The sequence below is a fragment of the Miscanthus floridulus genome, chromosome 5, assembly GCF_019320115.1.
Source record: "Miscanthus floridulus cultivar M001 chromosome 5, ASM1932011v1, whole genome shotgun sequence".
NCBI classification, from domain to species: domain Eukaryota; kingdom Viridiplantae; phylum Streptophyta; class Magnoliopsida; order Poales; family Poaceae; genus Miscanthus; species Miscanthus floridulus.
Window position 1 is genome coordinate 86480421 of NC_089584.1, and position 17113 is coordinate 86497533.

Genomic DNA, 17113 nt, shown 5'->3' on the forward strand with positions numbered 1-17113 from the left:
TGTATATCTTGTATAATCATCCACTATCACAAAGCCATACTTATTGCCACCAATACTAGTATATGTTGTTGGCCTAAAAAATCCATGTGCAATAACTCAAATGCCTTAGATGTCCTTATCATGCTCTTCTTAGGGTGTGTTACCAACTTATTTTCTGGCTTGACATGCACTACATAGCTTATCCTTCTCAAATGTGACATCCTTCAAGCCCCTAACTAGATCATGCTTAATCAATTTGTTCAATTATTTCATTTCAACATAACCAAGCCTTCTTTGCCATAACCAACCCATACTAGACTTAGTGAGCAAACATGTTGACAATTGAGCTTCTCTACCATTAAAATCAACTAAGTATAGATTATCATATCTAAATCCTTTGAATATCAAGTTAGAGCCATCTAAACTTATGATCTTTACATCATCCACACCAAATATGCACTTGAAACCAAGATCACATAGTTGTGCTACTGACAAAAGGTTGAAGTTCAAGCTCTCTACTAGCAACCCATTGTATATGCTCAAGTCATTGGATATTGCAATCTTACCAAGCCCTTTGACCTTGCCTTTGCCATTATCACCAAATGTTATACTATCAACCCCATTGCTATCATTTGTGTTGATTAAATTGAACATTCTTAAATCACCAGTCATGTGTTGTGTGCACCCACTATCAAGCACCAATGTCTTCCTTTGGCTTTATAATTGACCTATAAAAGAACATTAATTCTTTTTAGGTACCCAAACTTGCTTGGGTCCTTAAAGGTTAGTAACTAAGGTCTTTGGCACCCAAATGGCTTTCTTCTTTAAGCCCACAATTGAAGTACCAATGAACTTAGCAACACCATTGGCACCATTGGTAAGCAAATAACAAGAATCAAACATAATTGAGGATACATTAGTTTGCTTGTTCTTGTTCTTGCAGTATTGCTCTATGTGCCTAACTTGCTTGCATCTATTGCAAAATCAACCATTGCCCCTCACAAAACTAGTCTTGTAAGTGACAAGGGCCACCTTACCATTCTTAGGGGTATAGCCTAATCCCTCTTTGTTGAGAGAAAACCTTTGGCTACCCAAGCACTTTAGCAAGAGGACATCTCCACCATAGGCATTGCCTAATGCACGAGTGAGCTCATACACCTCCTTCTTGAGGGTTTCTTTCTCAACTATTAATGTGGCATCACAAGTGAAACCATCACTAGTAGATGAGGTAGAAATAGAAGTTCTACAAGAAGGGTTAGTAGGAGCAACAACAATAGGCTCAAAGAAAGATTCATTGATTAGATCACATGTAGAGCCCACGTCACAAGTCACAATGACCTCCTTCTTGGCTTGCTCAAGGAGAGAGAAGTGAGCTTTTTCAAGCTTAGAGTTAGCTTTGCCAATCTTCTTATGGGCTTCCATTAGCCTCTCATGAGTGGAATTGAGCTCATTAAAGGATTGCTCAAGAGATTTAACCTTCTTGCGCAATTCTTTGCACTTCTTTCTCTTCATCTCAAAGCAAGTATGAAAATGCTCTAACATATCCATGAGCTCCTTCTTTGAGTACTCCTCATCATCACTCCTACAATCATCACTTTCACAATCATCATTATCACTCACATCATATTTTACCTTGGTGGGCTTCGTCATGAGGCAAGTCAATGGAGTGTCGAAGATGGAAGGCTTGTTGTTGATGGCGATGCTAGCTAGTGCCTTCTTGATGGATTTATTGTCATTATCACTAGAGTCATCATCATCCGAAGAGCCATCACTATCCCAAGTGACCACATAGCCTCCACCCTTCTTCTTCTTCTTCTTGAATGTCATCTTCTTTTCTTTCTTCTCCTAATTCTCCTTCTTTTCTTTCTTCTTCTAATCCTCATCATTATCCCTATTGTGTAGGGACAATCCGCTACAACATGATCCTTGCTCTTGCATTTATAGCATCTTCTCACATACTCCTTGTTGTGATCTCTTCTCTTTCTTGCACCATAGCCTTTCTTCTTCATAAATTTGCCCATCTTACGCACAAAGAGAGCCATGGCTTCATCATCAATGTCACTAGCATCTTCATCATCACTTGATTCTACGTTCTTTGCTTTGCCCTTGCTCTTGGATGATGGGCTAGCCTTGAATGCCACACTCTTCTTCTTCTTGTCCTCATCCTTCTTCTCATCTTGATCAACCCCCTCCCTTTCTACATGGTATGTCTCTTGTGTTATGACATCACCTAGTACTTGGTTAGGGGTTATGTCCTTCAATCCTCTTCTTATGATGATCAATCTCAATGTTTCAAACCTTAGAGGTAGGCACATCAAGAACCGATGAGAGAAATCATCATCTTGTACCTTCTCACCCAAACTCTTAAGATCATTGACAACGACTTGTAATCTATGGAACATCTCCAAAATGCTCTCATCATCCTTCATCTTAAAGCTTATCAACTTGTCCTTGAGAATGTACACTTTTGCACTCTTGACCATCGGAGTGCCCTCATAAGTCTCCTCCAATCTTTTCCAAACCTCACTAGCTCTCTCAAGATCTTTGATTTGCTCAAACACCTTTGAGTCAATGGCATTGTAGATGGTGTTGAGCGCCATTGTGTTGCATTGCTTGTTCTCTAGCTCTCTTGGGGTAGGATTGGTGGGATCAAGAATCACAAAATCACTCTCGGTCACATCCCACACCTTGTCTTTGATTGAACCCAAATACATCTTCATCTTTCTCTTTCAATAATCATAACATGTTCCATCAAAGTGTGGTGGTTTACCCCCAACATGGTTGAACACTATTTGAGTCATCTTTTGACACCGAAGGTTGTGAATCCTTAATCAAACGGTGACCACGGCTCTGATACCACTTGAAAGGTCCTAAATGGCTAGAGGGGCTGAATAGTCTATAAGAATTCTCTACAAATTCACTAGAGCAAATGGTTAGTAACCTAAATGGCGAAATGTAATTTTACTCTAGCTCTGCTAGGGTTGCAAGCCACCTACACCATAATTCTAGTTGACCATGATCTCTATGAGAAGCAAAGGCTAAGACACTACCAACTAAGTTAGTGAGCACTCAAAGACTAGACTAAAGAGCCTCACTAACAAAACTACTCATAAAACAAGCTAGCTCTCAAAACTAATTACACTAAAGAGCTTAGCTTCACTAGAATGTAAATACAAGAGAGTGAGTGAGGTGATTATACCACCGTGGCAAGAGATGATGAACCAATCAATGAATGCTAAATGAATCATCGGAAGAATTCCAATCACAATTTGACACAAGATTTTCTCCTTAGGTTTACGTGCTTGTCGGCACGCTAGTCCCCATTGTGTTGACCAACACTTGGTGGTTCGGTGGATAATAGGTGTTCCACAAACCTAGCCCAACACTGGGTTCTGCTAGAACCTACCCACAAGTGAGATAACTCAATGACACGAGCAATCCAGTAGAGTTACCTTTTGGCTCTCCGTCAGGGAAGGTATAAGACCCCTCACAATCACCTAGAGATGGCCATGAACAATCACTAACTCGTGCTAATGCACCTCCACTGCTCCAAGCCATCTAGGTGGCAGCAACCACAAAGAGTAACAAGAATTCTGCAGCCACAATGATTCCCAAGTGCCACTAGATGCAATCACTCATGCAAATGCACTAGGAATCACTCTCAATCTCACAATGATGATGAATCAATGATGGAGATGAGCGGGAGGTCTTTGCTTAGGCTCACAAGGATGTCAAGTATGTGAAAGTGCCAAGAGCATAAGCCCACCTTAAATAGGTGCCACCATGAGATAGAGCTGTTAGGTCACATAAGTGACCATCGGACTCGGCTACGTAGGGCCATCGGACCGTCCGACATAGGGTCCAATGCCTTGCCATGGCCACTCCTGCACTACCATGCATCCTATTCAAATCAAATCGACCATTGCCACCCAACAGCCCTTAGTCATGTGTTGATCACCACCGTCGGACCCAGCTAGGCGTGACCATCGGACCAGCCGACGCCCAGAGTCCGATGCTTGATAAAATTACACCTAAAGGTTGTAGAACGTGTTTTTGGGTCGAACCTAGGAAGAGTCCGACGCTACCACATGTCGCGTCTACGTAAACACTCTTGTTAGCATAGCATCGTCGGACTTGAGGAACAGTGACACCAGCCAAGTCCGACGCCCTGGATTCACAGAGTCTAGTGCTGCCTCCTCTCTGCTTGCATGCTAGGGTTAGCCGTCAAACCTGGCCAGGTAGAGTCTGACACCTCCTAAGCTAGGGTTTGACTCCCCTGTCTCTTCTCTTTTCAAGCGCGGTCACTTTATCCTTGTTTCCATGTGCCAACACCAAAGTGTCTCACTACTTGTGCACGTGTGTTAGCATTTACCAAGCATTTTCAAGGGTCAATTATTAGCACACTAGGTCCCTAATGCATATGCAAGAATCATGTCACTTAGTGGCACTCGATAACCGCTTAGACAAAGATTTCACCTCTTTATAGTATGGCTATCGATCCTAAATGTGATCACACTCTCTATAGTGTCTTGATTACCAAAACAAAAACCTATTTGATACCTTTGCCTTGATCAACACTTAGTTTTTGTTTTTCTCTTTCTTCTTTTCCAAGTTGGAGCTTGATCAGCATAATCTCATGTCCATCTTCACCTCCATGGACTTCATCTTGCTCCACCACTTGGATTGGACCACCCTATCTAGTCGCACACTTAGATGCAAGGATTAGTCCAAATAGGTTTCATCAATTGTCCAAAACCAAACTAGGGCTTTCAACTAGGCCTAGACCCGATATGAATGAGGGTCGGGTGTGGGTGCAAATTGCATCCATGGGTACCTACAAAATAATTGGTGACCCTATGTAAAAATGTGTCAAGCATCCAATTCGCAACAACATGCTTGGTACTTGTGCCTTAGATTTTGTCTATTTTAGGAACTTTCACAAGTACTTGGTATATATGTGATAGATGATTAGATGTATCATACAAAGATGAGAAAAAATTGCATATTTTAACTTTATATACTTGCTAATGCCATCATGATAATATATTATTTATGCCATTAACACATCTGACGGGTGTTCCAAACCCGCAGGCGACCGCGGGTATGGATGTGGGTCTAAAATTTTACCCGTAGGTTGTTGTGAGGATAGATGTGACAAAATGTTGTGGATCTTATCGTGGATGGATATTGTCACGACCCAAAGTTGTTGCAACTAAGCCCTATTAAGTAGAACCTCCTTGATTGCCTTGCAAATGCCCTCAAACTCCCAAGGATCACTTTATCATTCTCTTGAAAGATCCCTGGTATCTTCTACTAGGACAAGGACTCCAAATTTGCTAATCAATCTCTTTGGTTTTCTCAAGTCAACCAAAGTCAACAAGGTGTCAACCTTGGTCGACTTGACTTCAACATTGTAAGGATACCTTTCGAAAGATGCTAAACAGCATCCCTAATCTCTCTACTAGTGGTTATCTATCTCTTGGACATTAAGAATGGCCTCAATGCCAAAAATCCCATTTTCTAAATCAATTTCTCAAAGTCAAAAGAATTGATGAAACATTCCGTTGCAACTGACGGACTATCCGTCAGTTCACTAAGTCAGCATAATTGAGTGGAAAGTGAGTTGTTCTCCACTCTCCCTAGTGGGTCCAACATGTCAGCATGAAATGGCCAATGTCTTCAGCATGAAGGAGCTAGCTCCACTCACTCACTCACCTCTCTCCCATTCCACTCCCCCTCTCTCTTTCTAGAAATGAAGAACACATGAAGAAAAAGATGAACTAGAGTGAGAAAGTGAAAGATGAGAAAACAAGGAAGAAAAGGGCACTAAGATTAGCCCCACCCCATGATCATCATCTCCCTCATCTCATGGTTAGCTTAAGAACTCTCTCCTCTCATTCTCTTGAGCTCAATCCTCAAAACCCTAACTCATGTCTCTCTCTATGCATGGATGAAGCATGAGGATTGGAAGTTGCTTCACCATCTCAAGAGTAAGCTCAAGATCATCTACAACTTAATCCTCTCATGCATCCTTCTAATCTCTCTCTCATGCAATTTTATGGATTTTTGCAAGAATGGCCAAATCTATCTCTAGCCTGGAAGCAAGGTTGCTCAAAGGCGCCTCTATCCTCTATCTTGGTGACTTAGGAATCATCAAATTTTATAGCTAAGTTGCAATACTCAATCTTATGAATTTGTCTCCCAATTTCTCATGATTTTAATCAATTTTCAAATCACTAGTTACACTTCATAACTAGAGCTCAAACCCTAGCTAACACTAGCCCAACATGTCACCTAACACCCCTAGAAATCCCTTGCACATGCATGATGTAGAGCATTCACCATCTAGGCTTGAATCACAAAAGGGCAACATGGAAGGTTAAGAACATTGGTTCTGTCGACAAAGGATGGAGTGTCCGTCACATTGGACCGAGAGTCTGTTAACCCAAAAACTTATCTAAAACTCATAGCCATGCACTTGATCCTCACTATCAATAATTCCACGGAATGTCCGTGATGATCCACGGGCAGTCCGTCAAATTATAAAACTGAACTATAGAGAACCCGAGAGAACCCAATGAACCATGGAATGTCCGTTAATTCGCACGGAGCGTCCGTGAGCACAAACCACCAAAAATGACTAAGTACCAGTGCCACGGATCATTCTATGAAACCTTCCTTAAAGCATGGAGCATACGTCAATACCCACAGAATGTTCTATCAATTCACCCAGAACCCAACCTAAACTTCTTGGCTTTGGGAATTTATTGCATGGACCATGTATCCTTTCTGACGGAGTGTTCGTCAGATATTTTAAAATGTTATAATGTTTAGCCTTTAGCACTAAGTTCCAACCACCCTATCACCCATTTAGATGGTAATTAGTGCAACACTAATCCACTATTAGATATGTCTTCCCAAGCTCCAAATCACAAGATCACTCTCATATGCTCTTTATCTCTCTATCCAATCAAGGAACTCGTCTCCAACTCATCCAATGTCTTCTTTTAGGTTAATCTAGATTGTGAGGAACATGTAAGCATAGTCAAGACCATCCGTAGTCATCGGGACTTCATGACAGGTTGGCACCCCACTACTATCGCCCTATTTTTGATACTTATATGTATTGAGGTATTGATACAAAATGATAAACTACTTACTCCTATCTCACTAAGTTAGACCTACTCACTTAACTTATCCATAGCCTTCATTTATGTTGACGGTAGTTAACAACCATTATAAACCGTCAATATAACATGTATAAGGGCATAAATATAACCACCAATGAAGGTTTAGGGGTTTAAACTAACAAATTCTATGAGATTTGGTGAATCTGTATTTTCTGCAGGGTTTATTCAGAAAACCATGAAGGTGGACCTACATGTCAGATTTAATTGCGCTTATCCGCAGCGAAACAGACGCCAGAAGACTCGGGAGGACTCCACACCAAAGCGGAGGGCGAGACGCCGCCAGGTGAGGCCGGCCGGCCCCACCTGTAAGATGTCCGGCCCCTAGGGGCCACCTATCAACCCCTTGTTGCAATGTTGGTTCTCTACCGCCTCCTAGATTGCATCTACGCCGTCCTTTAAGTCGGTTTGATCCAAGGGCTCAGGTTGGATGCTCCGGCCTATATATATCAACCCCTGCCCCGTGAAGGCATAAGTCATTTGAGAAAATAGAAACCCTAATCATCCTCAGAGCTCCACCATATTCTAGGACATAGCTAGTTAGGCTAGGTCTAGAGAGAGGCAAGCAGGCTTCGCTTGGATTCCCTATCTTGTCAAAAGCATGGTTCGGTATAATCTTTATACCCCCTCTCTTTTGTATCTCCATTACTTTTATATGCTAGTTACAATTATTATGACAATATTAGAATTTATATTATTCATGTTCTTTGTTATAATGTTCATCGTTTACTTTGGTTATATGCTTAGTATAGCTAGTTTATCATTATATCCATGCATAAGTTCATATAGCACTCGCTCCGCTGCTCATGGGGTGAGTGGTCGACATTGTATAAGTGTGGTGCTTATACATTGTTTACCTGCGGATACACCCTATATTCTGGGTCATGTGGTAGATCGCGGATGTGACACTCCCATTGAGTCCTTTGTAGTCCACTCCCCGAATATAGGTGCACGTAGGCTCTGGTTACGAAGGAAGAGCAAGATCTGTTCTTAACCTTCCTTAGTAATATCCCTTATGTGTAGATATGAGCATGATCTTAGCAATGACTACTAGGTATAATTGTACTAATCGATGTATGCTTTGACTTGTAATTAAGAATAACTTAGAAATTATTCCTCTAATATTCTACCTGACCATGCTAATGCCATAGAAAGGAGTACTCTGAGTGATTTATCATTATTATTGATCAATACTTATCATATATATATATATATATATATATATATATATATATATATATATATATATATATATATATATATATATATATATATATATATATATATATCTTATCCTATGACTTACTCTTGTTATGAGTAGAACACTGGTTGTGGTTTATTTCTCCTTCAATAGTATAAGTTATTAGTACATATCCATGCTAGTCCTTCCATGTGGTAAAAATATAAATAATGATACCTGAAATACTCTCGGTTAAAATGCTACAATGGTATATTATCTGTGCGCTTGCAAATCCTTTTTAATCATATATTTATATATTCTTTCTAGTCATATAAAATGAGAAAGAACTACTTAGTATTATTCTAGTAGTAATGTTGTGTAGTACCAACAAGCATCTGTGACATCTTCATTTGGGATTGACAACCTAGTAAAGTAATATTAGAAGATATAATTTTATAATAGATGGCTACTTAAAACAAGTGATGAAGGGGCAAGCAACCGGATAAAACAAATCTATGATTGAAGTCAGGGATGGTAGTAAACATTTTTTTTTTGCGATTGATGGTAGTAAACATGTAGTAGGTAAAAAAAAAATCTGAGGAACTGAATTACTAAAAAAAAAACAAGACCAGCCTCCTTGGCCCTACTAGGTAGTATTGTAGTAGGTAAAAAAAATCACCTCCTCGATGTTTTGTGCAGATGCCTCCATAAAAAGACCAGACCAGCCTCCTTGGCCCTGTTCTCCTTCCCTCGTAGTAACTGACAACACGTCTATGAGAAAGATCACATTTGTTTCGAATCAGCATCACTATCATGTTACTATTTGCATGCTGCCTGATATCTTCTAGGCTTCTAGCCTAGAATGAAAACCCCAAATGTAGGTAACATTTACGAAAACACAATAGCTATAGCTCTGTTAAGCACGATGGCTGACCAAAACAACGAAATCTGAGGAACCGAATTACTGAAAAAAAACCTGCTTACCTGCTACGCTGTTGCCGGTTGCCGTTTGCCTCTGCAGAGTGCAGCTCTGCGCCAGGTGCCGGCGGCGTGCCTGCTGCAGCTCTTGCGCCCTGCGGCTGCCGGCTGCCGGCTGCCAGCAGCTTGCTGGAGCCGGCCTGCGCGCGGGTGCCGACTGCTGCTCCCGCCTCCCGCCTTTCATTGCTTAAAACTAGGGATGAAAACGGTACGGATATTTTCCGACCGTATTTGAAATCGAATCCGTTTAGAGAGGGTGAGATCTGTCTGTATCCGAGTCCAGATATCCAACATCCGATACCATATCCGTATCCGAATACTCAAATCGCATATTTATAATGTCAATATCCAATCGTATCCTATCCGACATAGTTGACACTATCCGTATTCGAATCCGAATACAGACAAAAATATGAAAACAAATGTAATATCGGTGATATCCGTCCGTATCCGATCCGTTTTCATCCCTACTTAAAACAGCAAACCTCGCACACAGGGTAAACGACACCACGAACACGGGCCAGAGCAATGGCTGTGAGGCGCAGGTGGGATGCGGCGGCGTCGGTGAGGCAAGCGCGGAGGGAGGCAGCCTTGTCCCCTGCGGCGGCGGCGTAGGCCGGGAGGCGGCGCTCGGCCTCCATCCAGGAGGCACGGTGGCAGATCCAGGCCGCCCCTACCTCCTGGCCGCCGCACCATCTCCTCGCACGCTACTTCTCCTCCTCCGATGGCGTCAACGTCGGTGGCGGGGGCATACGACCAGGCCGACGACGTCCACCGGCGATCGGCTGGAAGCGCGACGAGGCGGCGATGGAGATGATGATGGCGTTGATGACGCGGCCGCACGCCGGCGGGGCGCACGCGACGGCGGCGGCGGCGGCAGCGTTAGCCGCGTCGGTTCTCGTCATCCCCCGCCCTGGGTGCGACCGCGACCATGCAGCAGCGGCCGGCGCGAGAGGCTGAGCGGGAGTGCTCGCCCTCAAGCCGGACGTGAGACCACGGCAGGCGCCGGCCAGCACCGTGCCAGGAAGGCTCCATCCGATCGTTCCGTCCAAAATTACCGTGTCATCACAACGATGTTCGTTTCCTGCCGCTTTTCTGCATCTGTGGAGCAGCAGCAGCGACCGGATCAAACCCGTCTACGCCCACAAGAGCCAGGACCAGGTCGTAACGTAACGGACGAATAGTCTACGCCCACAAGAATTCCGACCCGGGGAGCCCACTGTCTGGTGTAGGTGTAGTGCAGCAGGAGGGGTGGGACCGCGGGGCCCACCGTGGGAGAAGAAGAGGTCCACTGGGGGCGTCAAGCACCGCGGCAATACGTATTCGGCAGGTAGAATAGAACCGCAGAAACCCATCGAGAAACAACAACCGAGAAGACCTGCGGCGGCTGCGGGGAGGAGAGAGAACTTGGTGGTGAAGGAGAGGGAGACCACCATGCCGCACCATCTCGTCGGGCTGGTGAAGGTGCGCGTGTTGAGGGGAGTGAGCCTCGCCATCCGCGACCTCCGATCCAGCGATCCCTACGTCGTCGTTCGCATCGGCAAGCAGGTCCGCTCCTCCTCCTCTCCTCCCCTCCTTTTCTTTTCTACAGGCGATTGAAGTTTGCCTTGATTTACTGGTGGGTTTTGTCCGTCACGAGATCTGTCGAACTTCGTTCGAATCGATCCCCGCCCGGTCTACAGCAGAGACGACGACTAATACGCTACTGAATTTATTTTCCCTGTTTGGAGTTCGTTCCCCTATGAAGTTGTCTGTCTTTTTTTCACACATGCGTGCGCAGAATCGTGATTATTTTTTTCAACAATCCACAGAAACTGAAGACACGGGTGGTAAAGAAGAGTACCAATCCGGAATGGAACGAAGAACTCACGCTCTCTATTGAAGACCCTGCAGTTCCTGTCAGACTGGTATGCATACACTTCCACCTTTCCTTACCCAAATCTGTTGTCTGGGTTCTTTTGCCCTTACCCTTTCTAAACTCTGCAAATATTCTGAGCAAACGAGTAACAAAGGAAGAAGTACCAGTCTTCCTCGATATGTGCAAGTGTCGCTGTTATCTGTACTAGAATTGATATGGGCAACCATGTTTCATACACTGTGAAAATCAGGTGTCTCCTGATATACTAGTAGTAAATGCTAACTCAGCCTGCAGTCACTACTTGGAGGGGAGTAATTATTTGCCTTTTATCTTTTCGCTGAATCTTACTGAATAACTTCCATATTATGGAAATTAACTTTGTCTATTCTTATATGTAACTGATCAATTGAATTGATGCACACTTGTAATTTGCCGGTGCCAGCTAAATGTAATTCAAATTAAGCCATGTTTAGGATCTTTTAAGCTTCTTAGGTTGAGTGTACTAGTTTCCTGAGGCTCCCTGTGGTTTTGATATTTGACTATTTGAGCCTCAAAGGGAAATATGAATGTCTGGCGAACTTCGGTAGGAGCCTAGGAGGGCTGAGATGCAAACTTGAGCTAGAAAATAGCTGTCCTTGAACTTTCATAGTTGAAACTTGAAACACTTAGTCCATGTCCTTTCAGAAGACTATTTCATAGCTTAGATTACACACCGTGACTTCATTTTCCAAATCTCTTAAAGAGAGAAACACTCATATTGACAAGTAACTCTCTCTCTCATTTTCAGGAAGTTTATGACAAGGACACTTTCGTTGATGATACAATGGGTAATGCAGAGGTGGACATCCGCCCATTAGTCGAGGTTGTGAAGATGAAACTCCAGGATGTTGCCGACAAAACCATAGTAAAGAAACTGGTGCCGAACAGACAGAACTGCCTTGCAGAGGAGAGCTCGATATATGTATCGGAGGGGAAGGTGAAGCAGGACCTGGTTCTACGGCTAAGGAACGTAGAGTGCGGGGAAATAGAGCTCCAGCTTCAGTGGGTCGACCTCCCTGGCTCTAGAGGTGTATGAGGGAGGCCAGCCTGAGCTCTGCCTTCCCTGCTGTTTTCAGGGATCCCAACTCTTTGCTACTTGAAAAGAACTAGTGGTTTGCGTGTGGACGCGCGTAGAACCATCAGTTGTTTGTAAGGAGTTTTGGTTGCGTTGGCGCTTAGTAAATAGCGTCAGCGAAATGTATGTGCATAAACCTTTGACAATCAAGACTATATAAAATGTGTACAATGCATGTACTAAGCTCGTTTCGTACACACGATGATCCCCGTCTCATTTAAATCAATTTCCAGGGTTGTCTTAAGTCATGCTATATTAAATTTGACCAAAATTTTAGAACAAAAAAGTAACAATATATATGATTCAAAGTATTTGTTATTAGACTCCTTGAAATATAGTTTTACAGTGTCCTTTTTTTGTGTCACGGATATTGATACTTTCTATTATAAAGTTGATCAGATTTAAAATTGTTTGACATAGCTTTATAAGTTAACTTATTTTGGAGAGAGGAAGTATTGTATATAGTTGAAAGAGTTTTAGATAACTCCGTCTATGTTGTCTCAACATAGCAGGTCCCAAGCCCTGGTAAAGGAGGAGGGTTGTGATAGACGTGGCGAGCCAACGTTAAACCTAGCCATTCTAATGGAGATGAACAAGTTTCAAGCTTTGGTACACAGGGACAGTTGCGAACAGAAATGGAGGAGTTTTGACTGATAAGAGCCTTAAGAATAGTGTGGTGGGAGTGAGAAGGCAAGGAGATAGGATTATCTTAGTGAAGCTTGTCATTGGTGATATGGTCTTGAACGTAATTAGTGTGTATACCCCCCAAGTAGGCCTTGACGAGAGTGCTAAGAGACAGTTCTGAGAAGACTTAGATGGCCTAATTAGAGTTGTACCTAATAGTGAGAAGCTTTTTATAGAAGGAGATTTTAATGGGCATGTAGGTACCATAAGCGCAGGTTTTGAGGTAGTTCATGGAGGTTTTGGGTATGGTAGTAGGAATCAGGAGGGGGAGAAAGTTTTGGACTTCGCGGTAGCTTTTGACCTGATGATAGCCAACACTTTCTTTAGAAAGAGATAATCTCATCTAGTGACCTTCAGTAGTGGACAACACTCTCGTCAGATTGACTTTGTCCTCACAAGAAGAAAGGACAAACGAGCATGCTTGGGTTGCAAGGTGATATCAGGGGAGTGTGTTGTTTCTCAACATAAGCTTTTGGTGGCAGACTTTTGTTTTCAGGTGCATGCCTGTAGGGATAAACAAGCTAAGATTGAAAGAACAAAGTGGTAAAAACTGAAAGGGGAGACGCCAGAGGTATTCAGGGGAAGGGTAATCAAAGAGGGCTCTTGGAAGGAAGAAGAAGACATAAACAACATGTGGGAGAAGATGGCAACCAATATTTGGAAGGTGGCCTCAGAGGTGTGTGGAGTAACCAAAGGAAGTGGAGGCGAGGCTAAAGATACTTGGTGGTGGAACGAGGAAGTCCAAAGGGCTATTAAGGAGAAGAAAGAGTGCTATAGACGCTTGTACCATGATAGGAGTGTGGACAACATAGAGATGTACAAGGTGGCAAAGACTGCAAAGTGAGCTGTAAGTGTGGGAAAGGGTAGAGCGTACGAGGATCTTTACCAACGTTTGTGTCGGTGTTTTGAACAAACACCAGCTAGTAAATTTATGATTATTGCGCGTTAGACCCGGATGGTGCACTAAAGGACACGAGGTTTATACTGGTTCGGGCTGAACGTCCCTACGTCCAGTTTGCTGCTGCTGCTCGTGTTATTAATACCAAAAATGGTTCATAGTAGGGGTACAAATAGTCGAGAGAGGTGAAAGGATCAAGATGCCCAAGAGGGGGGGGGGTGAATTGGGCTAATTCTAAATTTTCTTGCAATAATCAAATCCTACGGTTAGCCCAATTAACCCCTTGTGCCTAGAAAAGTGTTTCTATTACTCTAACGCACAAAGAACTTGCAACCTATGTTCCAAACTTACTCTAGCATGACAATTCTATGAATGTAAAGACAAGTATTGAATTGCTCAAAGTAAATGCTCAAAGTAAATAGAGAGAGAGAGAGAGGAACGCGGTGATGTTTTGCCGAGGTATCGGAGAGTTGCCACTCCCCACTAGTCCTCGTTGGAGCACCCGTGCAAGGGTGTAGCTCCCCCTTGATCCACGCAAGGATCAAGTGCTCTCTACGGGTTGATTCTTCGACACTCTGTCGCGGCGAATCACCCAAAGCCGCTCACAACTTGAGTTGGGTCACCCACAAGCTCCGTCGGGTGATCACCAAGCTCCCAATCACCACCAAGCCGTCTAGGTGATGGCGATCACCAAGAGTAACAAGCACAAACTCTCACTTGACCACTCGAAGCCTAATGAGAAGATGGATGCACACTTGGCTACTCTTGATTCACTAATGAGGCTACTCTCTTGGATTCTCAAATCTCAATCACCTCACTAGGACCTTGCTCTTCTTGGCACTCACAATCGTGTTTCTCAGCTGTTGGAATGAGCAAAAGTGACTCCACACACGAGTGGAGCTTCTATTTATAAGGCAGCCTAAAAATGAACTGTTATGAGCTTCTGCGGGGTGACCGGACGCTCTGGTCATGTTGACCGGACGCTCCGGTCAGTTCAACCTGTGAACCAGTGAATATGTGTTGACTGGACGCTGGCAGGGTCCGATCACCACTGACCGGACGCGTCTGGTCGCATTAAACCCTTACTGGAACCTTACTATACTCGACCGGACGCTGAACCCCCAGGGTCCGGTTAGTACTGACCGGATGCGTCTAGTTGCAGATTCCCTTCTCTGGAACCTTACTGGAGTCGACCGAACGCTACCTCTCAGCATCTGGCCACTTGACCACTCCAGCGTCTGGTCGCACCGAACGCAATCTCTTGATCAAATGAACTGACCGAACCCTACGGCCAGCGTCCGGTCGCACCGGAGCCAGCGTTCGGTCAGCATTTGACCCTCCATTCACTTCCAACTCTCGAATATATGTGAATGAAGTTTGCTCCAAAGGATCTTAGGCATTCGTAGGAGCTACCTAGAGCTAGTTTTAACAAGTGTGCACCACACCTAACTCACTAGACTCACCTAGGTCAAGCTACCCATCCATACCCCCCTTAATAGTATGGCCAAAGGAAAAACAAAGTCCTAAACTACTCTAAGTGTCTCTCCAACTCCAATCGACACTTAGAACTAGTCATCCTTAACCTTGTCGTCCATCCTTTGAAAACCGAAACGATTTCCATTGTAGGGGCATGACAACCTTGATTGCCCAATTGATCTCCATTACCATGACCTAACTTAATTGTCTCTGCAAAACACACTTAGTCATAGTAATCTTGTATTGTCATTAATCACCGAAACCCAACTAGGGGCCTAGATACTTTCAATCTCCCCCTTTTTGGTGATTGATGACAATACCACCTCGAGTATGTAAAAGAGTGAGGTTTTTGATGGGCTTGGTTCATATAAGCTTTTGTCGATAAGAACAAAAGTGTTAGTCAAGCTTATATGACCCAAGCCAACACGATGTACTCAAAGGATATGAAATAAGCATGAGTACAAGTAACAACGCTCATTTGCATCGAAGTATAAATGCGGAAGCAAAGGCAAATGAGCATAACACAAGTGATATGACATATAAATAATGTAAAGTAGAGAGCACACATGTCATTTATCACAATCACGTAGATATCACTATCACATAGATATAATAATATGCATGAAAGTAACACATGAATGCATAAAAGTAATAGTGTATCACACAGATAAAACTCCAAATGTATATAATAAGCTAATACTAGATAACTAGCTCCCCCTGAGTCTACATACTCGAACCCTCTCCCCCTTTGGCGTCAAACACCAAAACCTAAGGGTCGGTCGACGGGGCTGCAGCGGACGAGCCGGGCGCTGAGGTACGAGGAGCAAGCTAGAACTGGGCGCCATCATCATCTAACCCTGAGCTCTGTACTGACTGACCCTCTGTGGCAGGAAGTGTCGCTGAAGCGATCTGGGTCTGAGCTGGGGCAGGTGCGGCCTATGATGCTGCTGGTACGTTTGTCGTAGGATCTGAAGATGCGACACAAGACGGGAGCCTCTGAGTAGTCACAGCAACTAGAGCTGCTGTAGAAGGACTGACAGCATGCATATGTGGCGGTGTAGGCATGCCTGTCAACTCGCTGAAAGATGCTCCAAGACTCCTGGAGACTGACGTGTCAGGCACAAAAAGTGAGGAAGACTAATCCGGTGAGAAGCCCGTATGATATGGTGTGAACTATGGGGCTACCACTAGTGAGGACAACCACTGGGACACCTGAACTGTGGGTGAAGCAAACAGAGCTGGAGGCTATCCCTGACTTTGAAGCCCACTGAGCTGTACTGCTGGAGTCGTCGTGGCGGTGGCAGGCTGAGCAAGCTGGGGCGAAGGCTATGGCTATGGGGCCCCAAGTGCTGTTACTACATGCTGCATGAATCCCATAAGCTACTGCTGCATGAGTATCTGCTGCTGATGCATCTGCTGCTGCTGCTGCTGAAGGAGCTGCTGCTGCCGCTGGAACTCGTCCTGACGAGCCTAAAACTGTGCAAAGTTGGTAGCTATCCCCTGAGCCTATCATGCCTGATCCTACTACATCCGCTCAAGAATAGCAATCAGAGCGGGGTCCGTCTGCGGTGCAGGTGGAGCTGAGCTAGAACTACCGGCCTCTGCATCATGTCTGTGTGGAGGCATCTGAGGAATCGGCTGATAGTCATCATCCGAACTGTCACTGGACTCGGTCATCTCCTGTTGTGCCTCAAGCTCCTCCTCCTCAGTAGCGGCTATGCCTCTGATGATCTTGTCCTGCTGAGCTGCTGACTCTAGA

The 17113-nt window shown here is 44.1% G+C and overlaps 1 protein-coding gene across 1 annotated transcript; it reads left to right on the forward strand.

Annotated features, from left to right (window-relative positions):
• Positions 1-10649: 10649 nt before the first annotated feature.
• Positions 10650-12493, forward strand: LOC136452516 (GTPase activating protein 1-like). Its single transcript, XM_066453127.1, has 3 exons — positions 10650-10872; positions 11136-11231; positions 11970-12493. Exons 1-3 carry the CDS (start codon positions 10759-10761, stop codon positions 12255-12257), a joined length of 498 nt encoding a protein of 165 aa, XP_066309224.1. The 5' UTR covers positions 10650-10758; the 3' UTR covers positions 12258-12493.
• The last annotated feature ends 4620 nt before the right edge of the window (positions 12494-17113 follow it).

Excerpts from the sequence above, each read along its gene's own strand:
- LOC136452516 (XM_066453127.1), top strand. The coding sequence starts at position 10,759 with ATGCCGCACCATCTCGTCGGGCTGGTGAAGGTGCGCGTGTTGAGGGGA. Across the intron at positions 10,873-11,135 it reads TCGTTCGCATCGGCAAGCAG|AAACTGAAGACACGGGTGGT; the intron begins GTCCGCTCCTCC and ends AACAATCCACAG. Across the intron at positions 11,232-11,969 it reads CTGCAGTTCCTGTCAGACTG|GAAGTTTATGACAAGGACAC; the intron begins GTATGCATACAC and ends TCTCATTTTCAG.